General features: G+C 43.1%; 1 protein-coding gene across 3 annotated transcripts in view; it reads right to left on the reverse strand.

The window, feature by feature from the left end:
- Positions 1–658: 658 nt before the first annotated feature.
- Positions 659–13,411, reverse strand: part of hip1rb (huntingtin interacting protein 1 related b) — a 41,692-nt gene continuing 28,939 nt past the window's right edge. For all 3 annotated transcript variants that reach the window (XM_024438682.2, XM_024438681.2, XM_024438683.2), the window contains exons 25-32: positions 13,337–13,367; positions 13,175–13,237; positions 3,152–3,252; positions 2,918–3,023; positions 2,656–2,779; positions 2,494–2,555; positions 2,167–2,394; positions 659–1,996 (exon numbers count right to left, since the gene is read on the reverse strand). In XM_024438682.2, coding sequence (XP_024294450.1) covers positions 1,988–1,996; positions 2,167–2,394; positions 2,494–2,555; positions 2,656–2,779; positions 2,918–3,023; positions 3,152–3,252; positions 13,175–13,237; positions 13,337–13,367 — 724 coding nt within the window. In that variant the 3' untranslated portion in view covers positions 659–1,987. The remainder of the gene's footprint in view (positions 1,997–2,166; positions 2,395–2,493; positions 2,556–2,655; positions 2,780–2,917; positions 3,024–3,151; positions 3,253–13,174; positions 13,238–13,336; positions 13,368–13,411) is intronic.

A 13,411-nucleotide genomic window follows, 5' to 3' on the forward strand; every position in this document is an offset into this window, starting at 1 on the left:
GTCTGCAGTTATATAGCTGGTCAACCATACTGGCAAATTCTCTAAAATGACATTGGAGGCAGCTGATGGTAGAGAAATACAATTATCTGGCAACAGTTCTGGTGAACATTTCTGCAGTCAGCATGTCAATTTCAAACTCTCAAAACTAGAGATGTCTGTGGCATTAGGTTGTATAACAAAACTGCAAATTTTAGAGTGGCCTTTTCTTGTCCCCAGCACATGGTGCACCTGTGTAATGATCATGCCATTTAATCAGCTTCTTGATATACCCCACTTGTCAGGTGAATAGATTCAATTGGCAAAGGAGAAATGCTCACTAACAGGGACTTAAACAAATGTATGCATACAATGAGAGATAAGCTTTGTGCTAATGGAACATTTCTGGGATCTTTTATTTCAGCTAATGAAACATAGGACCAAGACTTTACATGTTGCATTTATATTTTTGTTCAGTATATATTTTTTCTGTTTACCATTTTCAAACATCCTCAAAGGCTGTGTCAGTTTTTAGACTATATGATGCTGCCCCCCCTTATATATGCCTAGTCCCAGTAAACAATTCCAGGGTCAATAACAGCCATTATCCAAATATTTAATGGTTTTAAAAACCTGCTGACAACTACCATTTTACCTTCCAAAATACAGAAGAACAAACAGATGACCATAAACATTTATTGCTCATTTGACATACACTTATTACATGGAGGAACCACAGTAATCTTTACTAAAATATATTAATAGATTTGAATGTATAAATGTTTTTATTACAAATGAAAGCACAGAAGTAATCATAAGAAAAGCTCCCAGAAGCAAAAGAAGAGTTCCACATACTGTATACTGTACAGCCCCCTGTCCATTTTCAGCTTTGGAAAGAAGCCTTCCTCTAAAAATTCAAGGTGATAATTATTTGTCACGTACAGAGATTCCGTTTGTGTACCAGCATCTTCACCAACATCCTTTGACTGCATAGCCAGTTTTATATAACCAGTGTGAGAGACATTCAGTGGCTAGGGAGCACGTAGAAGAGATGCAAAGAATAATTTGTGATGTGCAGATTGCTAATCCCCATTGAGTGAATTTCCAATTGTATATAGATTTTTTTTTAAATGCATAATTATACTTCCTTATGACCATGTGTATAGCTAAACTAGTGCATGCTTTAATGATGGGAGCTGTTCCTGTACCAGGGGTTAAATTGGTCAAATCTAGAATCAAACACTAACCTAAACAGGGTTGCCTGAAAATTCTCACCCCCTGGTCTTACTGATGATCATCATTTGGTGATATGAAAAGAGTTGAGAACAGGACCACAGTCCCACTTAGAAATAAATCAAGCTATAGAAGGAATGACAACCTGGAACTAATACAGAGACATTGAACAGGACTTAATGTGTGGAAATATGTTCTTATCCGCATAATCTGTGTGCCAATGTCTCCTTCCTTTCTTACACACCAACCAATATAGAAAATTACAGCAACATGAGGCTGTCCCAGATATGGGCTAGCTCAATATGTTGCTGTCATTTTGTGATGTTGCAGTGATCCTGTCCATACTAATAAAATTTGTATTTTTAATATACAGTAGGCTATAAGTAAAAAGTTCAGACAAAATAGCATTGCTGCAATAAAAAAAGTTTTGCCTTATTTCCTCATATTTTCCCTTTCAGTTTTTAATACCATTATGTCCACGAAAACAAAGAATCCCACCTTGGTGACATATGATGTTTAATCTATAAAAGAAGAATAGAGCATGTCTCCTTCAGAGGCAGAAAGCACTGAGGGATCAAATCAGGCTGAAGAAGAGAGGAGCACAAGTTCCAGTTTGGCAAAAGAAAAGAGGGACAGAGGTACAGTTGGGGTTGGGAAAGAGGATTGTCTGGTTGGAGGCAGCTTAAAAGGACCCTGTGTTCACTTCATATGATGGCAGTTTGTCTCAGATCAACCCGACCATCCAGCATGGAGATGTCCTTCTTTAGCCTGCATCAATCTACCTGAACTGCAATGATAAGACAGACAACACACATATTTGAAATAGCATAAGAGTATTTTGTATTTGGTGAAGCACAAGAGTTAGTTGAGATTTTTTTAAACATGTCATTATGTGGCAGTTTCTTTAGCAAGTACTACCCTAAACATGAACACAAATCCAGCCATTTTGGCTCTTACCATATTTTTAGGTGGTAAGTTGGGTTTCTGAGCCAAGGCAGGTTTCCTCATGATGCTAGGCTTAGAGGGTTTGGGTGAGGAGGGCTCAGAGGCAGATGAGGGGGCCAGGCCATTGCCCTCTGAGAGGCCTGCTGCTGGAACACCTGCTATATCATAGTGCTTCTTCCTGAGCTCTCCCAGACGCAGACGCTCATTACCCAGCTGATTCTCTAGCTCCAACACCTTCACCTGAGACAAACATACAGTTGAGAAAGGTTATTTTCACACAGAACACACACATGGCATGCAGACAGGCTCAAAAAGACACACACAGGCCTGGTGACTCACCTGCGACTCCATTTCCTCCATTTTTAACTTGATGAGGGACATTCCAGAGAAGTCCATGGTATCTGCAGAAAAAAGGGAAACGCATCAAACACAGCCATATGACTCATAAGGCCTGAGAGGATTCTCATCTGTTTGTTAAGACACACAACCAACCACACTAACCCTTGTCCTCTAGGTTCTCCTGGCCTGTCTTGGTGGAGGCCACCACATTGGCCGCCATCTCGTTCACACGGCGAGAAGCCTGCTGGAGAGCTGTCAGTTTCGTACTGTTGCGGTCTGCCTTTACCTAAATGCAGAAGGAGAGGGAGAATGAAGAAAACAGTGATAGGGACACACTTTGAATATATGAGGAAAATAGAATAAACAGATATTGGCAAGGGGAAAGGGAACACAGAGTTAAAAAGGTTGTGTGCTTGTTTCTCACCTTGGAGGAAGCAACCAGCTGTGCTGTACTAGCAGCGATCTCGTGTGAGCAGACGATGAGCTCCTCATATTTACCAGTGTGCAGCACCACTTTATCAGCAGACTCACTGTGGGAGAAACCAGACAAACATCACACCATCATCCCGTCCTATAACATGAGGGATCTCTAAGTCACACACACACAAATAACCACACTCGGATAAAAAGTTAAGGCGACCCCCTATAATGCACTTACACCATCTGTGTGGCTCCCCATCCCACAGCTTTGGAGGCAGAGATGAGTCCCTCAGTCCAACGGGAGTTCCTGGCGTAGAATTCCTTAATAGTGGCTGCACCCTAGAAAGAGAAGATCAAGTCTAGCAGTGATCAGGACATTACTTAAAAAATATATCAAAAAATAAAGTTGTAATGCGCCAAATACAACAGCTAAAAATGCTTACTTAAACACTTAATCAACAATGCAGTTAAAAATATATATTTTTTTAAATATATTTTTTTAAAGAGTTAAAGAAAATATTTACTAAACAAAAAATAAAAGGAACATAAAAACATATACAGGGGGTACCGGTACAGAGTCAATGTGCGGGGCTACAGGTTAGTCCAGGTAATATATACAGTACCAGTCAAAAGTTTGGACACACCTACTCATTCAAGAGTTTCTTTATTTTACAATTTTCTAAATTGTAAAATAATAGTGAAGACATCAAAACTATGAAATAACACATGGAATCATATATTAACAACAAAAAAAAACTGTTATTTTATGTTTGAGATTCTTCAAAGTAGCCACCCTTTGTCTTGAAGACAGCTTTGCACACTCAACCAGCTTCATGAGGTTGTCACCTGAAATGCATTTCAATTAACAGGTGTGCCTTGTTAAAAGCTCATTTGTGGAATTTCTTTCCTTCTTATTAATGCGTTTGAGCCAATCAGTTGTGTTGTGACAAGGTAGGGGGGTATATAGAAGATAACCCTTATTGGTAAAAGACAAAGTCCATATTATGGCAAGAACGACTCAATTTAGCAAAGAGAAACAGTCCATCATTACTTTAACCCTTGTGTAGTCTTAACATTCTGTACACCCCCTTGTCCTAAGGGTCAAAAATGACTTGCCTTCACAAAACCCTTAAAATTAAGCAGCTTAATTGAATTTTAAACCCCAACTCTATTTTGCATGAAGAAACAACCTGTCATTCAAATGTTGTGAATATCTGGGTTTTCCCTCTTCACAATGCAGTAAGACTGCATTTAAATCAGTGGACACCACTTGTTTTTATTACCACACACCTGTCATAATTGTTTTCTTTACTAATGTAGAGGATTATTATTATTATTGCTAAAGGTACTGCATAGGTGTAAACACATTTTTTTAGCAAGAGATAGGCTAAGTGCTAAGAAAGTAGCAGAAACGTGCAGAAAGTAGTTTTGAATGCATTTTATTGAAAGGAAAAAATATGTCTTGAACTATTTTGGCAACATAGTGATATATTCTTATATACTGTACAATGAGGAATTTTTTTAACAATTGCCCACACCCACAAGGTGTATAAAACAATAAAATAAGATAGATACAAAACAAAAACGTAAAGAACATAAATCAATCAACTCTAATTAGCACATGTAGGACAGTTTGCAAGTGTCTGTGCATGGACTTTGCAGATTTAATTCTCACATGTGCAGCACATAGTATTTGTTTTACAGTCCTTTGGGGGGCAGATTTGGAATATCCTCCTCTTGCCTGCCCCAGCTGGTTCTGGATGAGATTCAGCGCCCTGAACAGCTTTCACAAGCGCTGCAGAGGCTGCTGTGCGGGGGAGGTGCTCCCTTCTTTGAATGTGTGTGGGGGTTACAAGTGCCTTTCCCAACTGTTCTAGGAACACCCTCCTCTTGTTCTGCGTATCAAGCATCCAGGTAGGGTTGATCTTGTTCCATATCACAAAGGCATTGTATGAGGACATATCAATGATGTTACAGAAGATGGCCAGTGGGCAGTCATTCTCCTGCAGCTGTAAGTTCCAATCACCTTGTCGTCCACACCTCCTTTGTGGTTGTAGGAGGACCACATTCGTGTTCCTCTTTGGGAGTCAAGAAAATAGAGTGGTGGTGGGGGTGAAGGCAAACTTTGATGAGAGGGCCTCTCTCCCCAATGTTGCAAGCAGTTGCAGGGGGAAGCTCAGGCTTGTTCTTTCTAACTGTGCCAACCATGGTGATCTTCTTCAGGAGCTGCCACTAGCTGTTAGCCAGCCTGCCTGCATAGTGGAGTCTGCCACTAGCACAGTCAGTGTAGTCAGCTCAGCTATCCCCATTGAGACCGTGTCTGTGCCTCGACCTAGGTTGGGCAAAATTAAACATGGCGGTGTTCGCCTCAGCAATCTCACTAGGATAAAGACCTCCACAATTCCTGTCATTATTGAAAGAGATCATGATACCTCACATCTCAATAGGGCTACTTAATGTTAGATCCCTTCAAAGGCAATTATAGTCAATGAACTAATCACTGATCATAATCTTGATGTGATTGGCCTGACAAACATGGCTTAAGCCTGATGAATTTACTGTGTTAAATGAGGCCTCACCTTCTGGTTACACTAGTGACCATATCCCCCATGCATCCCGCAAAGGCGGAGGTGTTGCTAACATTTACGATAGCATTTTTTTTTTTTTATGACGTTTTTATCTTTTGAGCTTCTAGTCATGAAATCTATGCAGCCTACTCAATCACTTTTTATAGCTACTGTTTACAGGCCTCCTGGGCCATATACAGCATTCCTCACTGAGTTCCCTGAATTCCTATCAGACCTTGTAGTCATAGCATAAGTAAACTACTGAAAGAGCTGCTTCCTGTGCTTGGCCCTCCTATGTTGAACATAATAAACGGCTTTCTATCCACCGGATGTGTACCAAACTCACTAAAAGTGGCAGTAATAAAGCCTCTCTTGAAAAAGCCAAACCTTGACCTAGAAAGTTTTTTTATATTATCGGCCTATATCGAATCTTCCATTCCTCTCAAAGATTTTACAAAGGCTGTTGCGCAGCAACTCACTGCCTTCCTGAAGACAAACAATGTATATGAAATGCTTCAGTCTGGTTTTAGACCCCATCATAGCACTGAGACTGCACTTGTGAAGGTGGTAAATTACCTTTTAATGGCATCAGACCGAGGCTCTGCATCTGTCCTCGTGCTCCTAGACCTTAGTGCTGATTTTGATACCATCGATCACCACATTCTTTTGGAGAGATTGGAAACCCAAATTGGTCTACACGGACAAGTTCTGGCCTGGTTTAGATCTTATCTGTCGGAAAGATATCAGTTTGTCTCTGTGAATGGTTTGTCCTCTGACAAATCAACTGTAAATTTCGGTGTTCCTCAAGGTTCCGTTTTAGGACCACTATTGTTTTCACTATATATTTTACCTCTTGGGGATGTCATTCGAAAACATAATGTTAACTTTCACTGCTATGCAGATGACACACAGCTGTACATTTCAATGAAACATGGTGAAGCCCCAAAATTGTCCTCGCTAGAAGCATGCGTTTCAGACATAAGGAAGTGGATGGCTGCAAACTTTCTACTTTTAAACTCGGACAAAACAGAGATGCTTGTTCTAGGTCCCAAGAAACAAAGAGATCTTCTGTTGAATCTGACAATTAATCTTAATGGTTGTACAGTCGTCTCAAATAAATCTGTGAAGGACCTCGGTGTTACTCTGGACCCTGATCTCTCTTTTGAAGAACATATCAAGACTGTTTCAAGGACAGCTTTTTTCCATCTACGTAACATTGCAAAAATCAGAAACTTTGTCCAAAAATGATGCAGAAAAATTTATCCATGCTTTTGTCACTTCTAGGTTAGACTACTGCAATGCTCTACTTCCCGGCTACCCAGATAAAGCACTAAAATAAACTTCAGTTAGTGGTAAATACGGCTGCTAGAATCCTGACTAAAAACAAAAAATGTCATCATATTACTCCAGTGCTAGCCTCCCTACACTGGCTTCCTGTCAAGGCAAGGGCTGATTTCATGGTTTTACTACTAACCTACAAAGCATTACATGGGCTTGTTCCTACCCATCGCTCTGATTTGGTCCTGCCGTACATACCTACACGTACGCTACGGTCACAAGACGCAGGCCTCCTAATTGTCCCTAGAATTTCAAAGGAAACAGCTGGAGGCAGGGCTTTCTCCTATGGAGCTCTATTTTTATGGAATGGTCTGCCTACCCATGTGAAAGACGCAAACTCGGTCTCAACCTTTAAGTCTTTACTGAAGACTCATCTCTTCAGTGGGTCATATCGGTCAGTAAGGTAAATTGTTAATATTCATCTATGCATGTGATGTCATCTAGTAACATCCCTATGATATTGATGTGTACAAGTCCATACCATACTCCTTTCCTACCTCTATCCTTCCTTCATTCATTCCCTCTCGCTCTCATTTGTTTTGAAGTGTGCATTGTGAGGTTACAGTGGATGGTTGTTTCCATTTTGACAGGCAGTGTAGTCTGGCCCAGGAGTGGGAAGGTGAACGGAAAGGCTCTGGAGCAACGAACCGTCCCTGCCTGGCCGGTTCCCCTCTTTCCACTGGGATTCTCTGCCTCTAACCCTATTACAGGGGCTGAGTCACTGGCTTACTAGGGCTCTTTCATACCGTCCCTAGGAGGGGTGCATCACTTGAGAGGGTTGAGTCACTGATGTGATCTTCCTGTCTGGGTTGGCGCCCCCCCCTTGGGTTGTGCCGTGGCGGAGATCTTTGTGGGCTATACTCGGCCTTGTTTCAGGATGGTAAGTTGGTGGTTGAAGATATCCCTCTAGTGGTGTGGGGGCTGTGCTTTGGCAAAGTGGGTGGGGTTATATCCTTCCTGTTTGGCCCTGTCCGGGTGGGTCCTCGGATGGGGCCAGTGTCTCCTGACCTCTCCTGTCTCAGCCTCCAGTATTTATGCTGCAGTAGTTTGTGTGTCGGGGGGGGGTAGGGTCAGTTTATTATATCTGGAGTACTTCTCCTGTCCTATTCGGTGTCCTGTGTGAATTTAAGTATGCTCTCTCTAATTCTCTCTTTCTCTCTCTCTTGGAGGACCTGAGCCCTAGGACCATGCCTCAGGACTACCTGACATGATGACTCCTTGCTGTCCCCAGTCCACCTGGCCGTGCTGCTGCTCCAGTTTCAACTGTTCTGCCTGTGATTATTATTACTTGACCATGCTGGTCATTTATGAACATTTGAACATCTTGGCCATGTTCTGTTATAATCTCCACCCGGCACAGCCAGAAGAGGACTGGCCACCCCACATAGCCTGGTTCCTCTCTAGGTTTCTTCCTAGGTTTTGGCCTTTCCAGGGAGTTTTTCCTAGCCACCGTGCTTCTACACCTGCATTGCTTGCTGTTTGGGGTTTTAGGCTGGGTTTCTGTACAGCACTTTGAGATATCAGCTGATGTACGAAGGGCTATATAAATAAATTTGATTTGATTTGAGCTGCTGGCTGATTTCAAATCAGTAGAACACATCTCAATTTCTCAGTGTGTGTGTGTGTGTGTGTCTTTGTGGTGTGTCAATTATTGTATAACTGCTGGGTCAAAAAATGACCCTAAGACAATCTTTGTACCCTGGTGGTGTACAGTTTTCATGGAAATATGAACAAAGGCGATGTTCCACATTTTCTGATGTTGGAAATATGAACAAAGGCGATGTTCCACATATTCTAAAGTCAATAAAATTTAAAGTAAAAATAATATAATTTAGGGGGTTCTCTGCTGTTAAACATAGTGGCGGCTCAATTTTTACCCTTAAGACAACACAAGGGTTAAGACGTGAAGGTCAGAACTTTGAAACTTTATTCAAGTGCAGCTGCAAAAACCATAAAGCGCTATGATGAAACTGGCTCTCATGAGGACTGTCACAGGAAAGGAAGACGCAGAGTTACCTCTGCTGTAAAAGATAAGTTCATTAGAGTTCCCAGCCTTAGAAATCTGCAATTAACTGCACCTCAGATTGCATCCAAATAAATGCTTAACAGTTCAAGTAATAGTCATCTCAACATCAACTGTTCAGAGGAGACTGCATGAATCAGGCCTTCATGGTCGAATTGCTGCAAAGAAACCATTACTAAAAGGACACCAATACGAAGAAGAGACTTGCTTGGCCTAAGAAACACGAGCATTGGACATTAGACCAGTAGAAATCTGTCCTTTGGTCTGATGAGTCCAAATTTTAGATTTTTGGTTCTAACTGCCATGTCTTTGTGAGAAACAGAGTAGGTGGACGGATGATCTCCACGTGTAGTTCCCAGCGTGAAGCATGGAAGTGGTGATGTCATGGTGTGGGGGTGCTTTGCTGATGACACGGTCAGTGATTTATTTAGAATTCAAGGCACACTTAACCAACATGGCTACCACAGCATTCTGCAGCGATACACCATCCCATCTGGTTTGCACTTAGTGGGACTATCATTTGTTTTTCAACAGGACAATGAACCAACACACCTCCAGGCTGTGTAAGGGCTATTTGACCAAGAAGGAGAGTGATGGAGGGATGCATCAGATGACCTGGCCTCCACAATCACCCAACCTCAACCCAATTGAGATGGTTTGGGATGAGTTGGACCACAGAGTGAACAAAAAGCAGCCAACAAGTGCTCAGCATATGTGGGAACTCCACGCCCCTCTCCCCACAGGTGCGATTACTACCTCTGAGGGTTTAGAGCTTGGGGTAGTCATAACCATCCTACCCATGCTAGATTACGGAGACGTAATTTATAGATCGGTAGGTAAGGGTGCTCTTGAGCGGCAAGATGTCTACCATTCGGCCAGCAGATTTACCACCAATGCTCCTTATAGGACACATCACTGCACTCTATACTCCTCTGTAAACCCGTTGCAAGACCCACTGGTTTATGCTCATTTATGAAACCGTCTTAGGCCTCACTCCCCCCTATCTGAGATATCTACTGCAGCCTTCATTCTGCACATTCAAACACCCGTTCTGCCAGTCACATTCTGTTAAAGGTCACCAAAGCACACACATCCTTGAGTCGCTCGACTTTTCAGTTTGCTGCAGCTAGAACGAGCTGCAACAAACCCTCCAACTGGACATCTCGTCATTCAAAGACATAATCATGAACACTCTTACTGACAGTTGTGGCTGCTTTGTGTGATGCATTGTTCTCTCTACCTTCTTGCCCTTTGTGCTGTTGTCACTGCCCAATAATGTTCGTACCATGTTTTGTGCTGCTACCATGTTATGTTGTGTTGCTGCCATGCTATGTTGTCGTCTGTGTGTTTTGTCCTATATTTTCCATTGAATTTATTTTTATTTTAATTCCCCGCAGGAGGACTTTCACCTTTTGGTAGGCCATCATTGTAAATAAGAATTTGTTCTTAACTGACTTGCCTAGTTAAATAAAAAGGCAAAGGTTGGATACGTTGAAGAATTTAACAAACATTTGGATTTGTTTTAACACTTTTTGGGTTACTACATGATTCCATGTGTTATATCATAGTTTTGATGTCTTCACTATTATTCTACAATGTATTCTACAATTATCCTACGATGTAAAAATAGTAAAAATAAAAGAAACCCTTGAATGAGTAGGTGTCCAAACTTGACTGGTACTGAACATCTAGGTAAAGTGACTATGCATAAACAGCGAGAATTTCCTAGTTAAATAAAGGTTAAACAAATGAATAAAAAGAGTAGTAGCAGAGTAAAAAAAGGGGGGGGGGTTCATTGCAAATAGTCCCGGTAGCCATTTAATTTACTGTTCAGCAGTCTTATTATGGCTTGGGTGTAGAAGCGGTTAAAGAGCCTTTTGGACCTAGACTTGGCACACCGGTACCACTTGCCGTGCGGCAGCAGAGAGAATAGTCTATGAGAATAGGTCGGCTTGAGTCAAACAATTTTGAGGCAGGAAGCTTGGCCCCAGTGATGTACCGGGCCGTACGCACTACCCTCTGTAAGCCCTTGCTTACAGTGATGTACCGGGCTGTACGCACTACCCTCTGTAAGCCCATGCGCAGACCAGCTGGCCGGTGTGTTTACGGACATATTCAACCAATCCCTATACCAGTCTGCTGTTCCCACATGCTTCAAGAGGGCCACCATTGTTCCTGTTCCCAAGAAAGCTAAGGTAACTGAGCTAAACGACTACCGCCCCGTAGCACTCACATCGGTCATCATGAAGTGCTTTGAGAGACTAGTCAAGGACCATATCACCTCCACCCTACCTGACACCCTTGACCCACTCCAATTTGCTTACCGCCCAAATAGGTCCACAGACGATGCAATCTCAACCACACTGCACACTGCCCTAACCCATCTGGACAAGAGGAATACCTATGTGAGAATGCTGTTCATCGACTACAGCTCGGCATTCAACACCATAGTACCCTCCAAGCTCGTCATCAAGCTCGAGACCCTGGGTCTCGACCCCGCCCTGTGCAACTGGGTACTGGACTTCCTGACGGGCCGCCCCAGGTGGTGAGGGTAGGCAACAACATCTCCTCCCCGCTGATCCTCAACACTGGGGCCCCACAAGGGTGCGTTCTGAGCCCTCTCCTGTACTCCCTGTTCACCCACGACTGCGTGGCCACGCACGCCTCCAACTCAATCATCAAGTTTGCGGACGACACAACAGTGGTAGGCTTGATCACCAACAACGACGAGACGGCCTACAGGGAGGAGGTGAGGGCCCTCGGAGTGTGGTGTCAGGAAAATAACCTCACACTCAACGTCAACAAAACTAAGGAGATGATTGTGGACTTCAGGAAACAGCAGAGGGAACACCCCCCCATCCACATCGATGGAACAGTAGTGGAGAGGGTAGCAAGTTTTAAGTTCCTCGGCATACACATCACAGACAAACTGAATTGGTCCACTCACACAGACAGCATCGTGAGGAAGGCGCAGCAGCGCCTCTTCAACCTCAGGAGGCTGAAGAAATTCGGCTTGTCACCAAAAGCACTCACAAACTTCTACAGATGCACAATCGAGAGCATCCTGGCGGGCTGTATCACCGCCTGGTATGGCAACTGCACCGCCCTCAACCGTAAGGCTCTCCAGAGGGTAGTGAGGTCTGCACAACGCATCACCGGGGCAAACTACCTGCCCTCCAGGACACCTACACCACCCGATGCTACAGGAAGGCCATAAAGATCATCAAGGACATCAACCACCCGAGCCACTGCCTGTTCACCCCGCTGCCATCCAGAAGGCGAGGTCAGTACAGGTGCATCAAAGCTGGGACCGAGAGACTGAAAAACAGCTTCTATCTCAAGGCCATCAGACTGTTAAACAGCCACCACTAACATTGAGTGGCTACTGCCAACACACTGTCAATGACACTGACTCTACTCCAGCCACTTTAATCATGGGAATTGATGGGAAATGATGTAAATATATCACTAGCCACTTTAAACAATGCTACCTTATATAATGTTACTTACCCTACATTGTTCATCTCATATGCATACGTTGATACTGTACTCTATATCATCGACTGCATCCTTATGTAATACATGTATCACTAGCCACTTTAACTATGCCACTTGGTTTACATACTTATCTCATATGTATATACTGTACTCGATATCATCTACTGTATCTTGCCTATGCTGCTCTGTACCATCACTCATTCATATATCCTTATGTACATATTCTTTATCCCCTTACACTGTGTATGACAGTAGTTTTTTTTGGAATTGTTAGTTAGATTACTTGCTCGTTATTACTGCATTGTCGGAACTAGAAGCACAAGCATTTCGCTACACTCGCATTAACATCTGCTAACCATGTGTATGTGACAAATAAAATTAGATTTGATTTGATTTGATTTAGATTTGCGGTCGGATGCCGAGCAGTTGCCATACCAGGCTATGATGCAACCAGGATGCTCTCGATGGTGCAGCTGTAGAACCTTTTGAGGATCTGAGGACCCATGCCAAATCTTTTCAGTCTCCTGAGGGGGAAAAGGTGTTGTCGTGCCCTCTTCACGACTGTCTTGGTGTGTTTGGACCATGATAGTTTGTTGGTGATGTGGACACCAAGGAATTGAAGCTTTCGACCTGCTCCACTACAGCCCCATCAATGTGAATGGGGGCGTACTCGGCCCTCCTTTTCCTGTCGTCCACGATCATCTCCTTTGTCTTGATCATGTTGCGGGAGAGGTTGTTGTCCTGGCACCACTGACCTCTTCGCCGTTGTCGGTGATCAGGCCTACCACCATTTTCACAAAGTTTTCAACGTTAAATTCTAAATGTCAAGACTCACCCTCCCTCCCTCAACAATCTCCTTCTGTAGGTCGGTTGATGTCAGGACCAGTAGATGGATGGCCTGAAGGAGAGAGGAAAGGAGGGAACGCAGCATTAGGATTTCGATCAGACCTTTTGAGTAAGTCAATCAAAACAGTAAGTAGAATAGCAGCCATCTTACCTTCATCAGGTCTGTGCAGCTGTAGAGGATTCTATGAAACAAGGAGTAATATCATGATGAGTTAAAGGGGAAAAA

This window comes from Oncorhynchus tshawytscha, linkage group LG12 (genome assembly GCF_018296145.1).
Source record: "Oncorhynchus tshawytscha isolate Ot180627B linkage group LG12, Otsh_v2.0, whole genome shotgun sequence".
Lineage (NCBI taxonomy): Eukaryota > Metazoa > Chordata > Actinopteri > Salmoniformes > Salmonidae > Oncorhynchus > Oncorhynchus tshawytscha.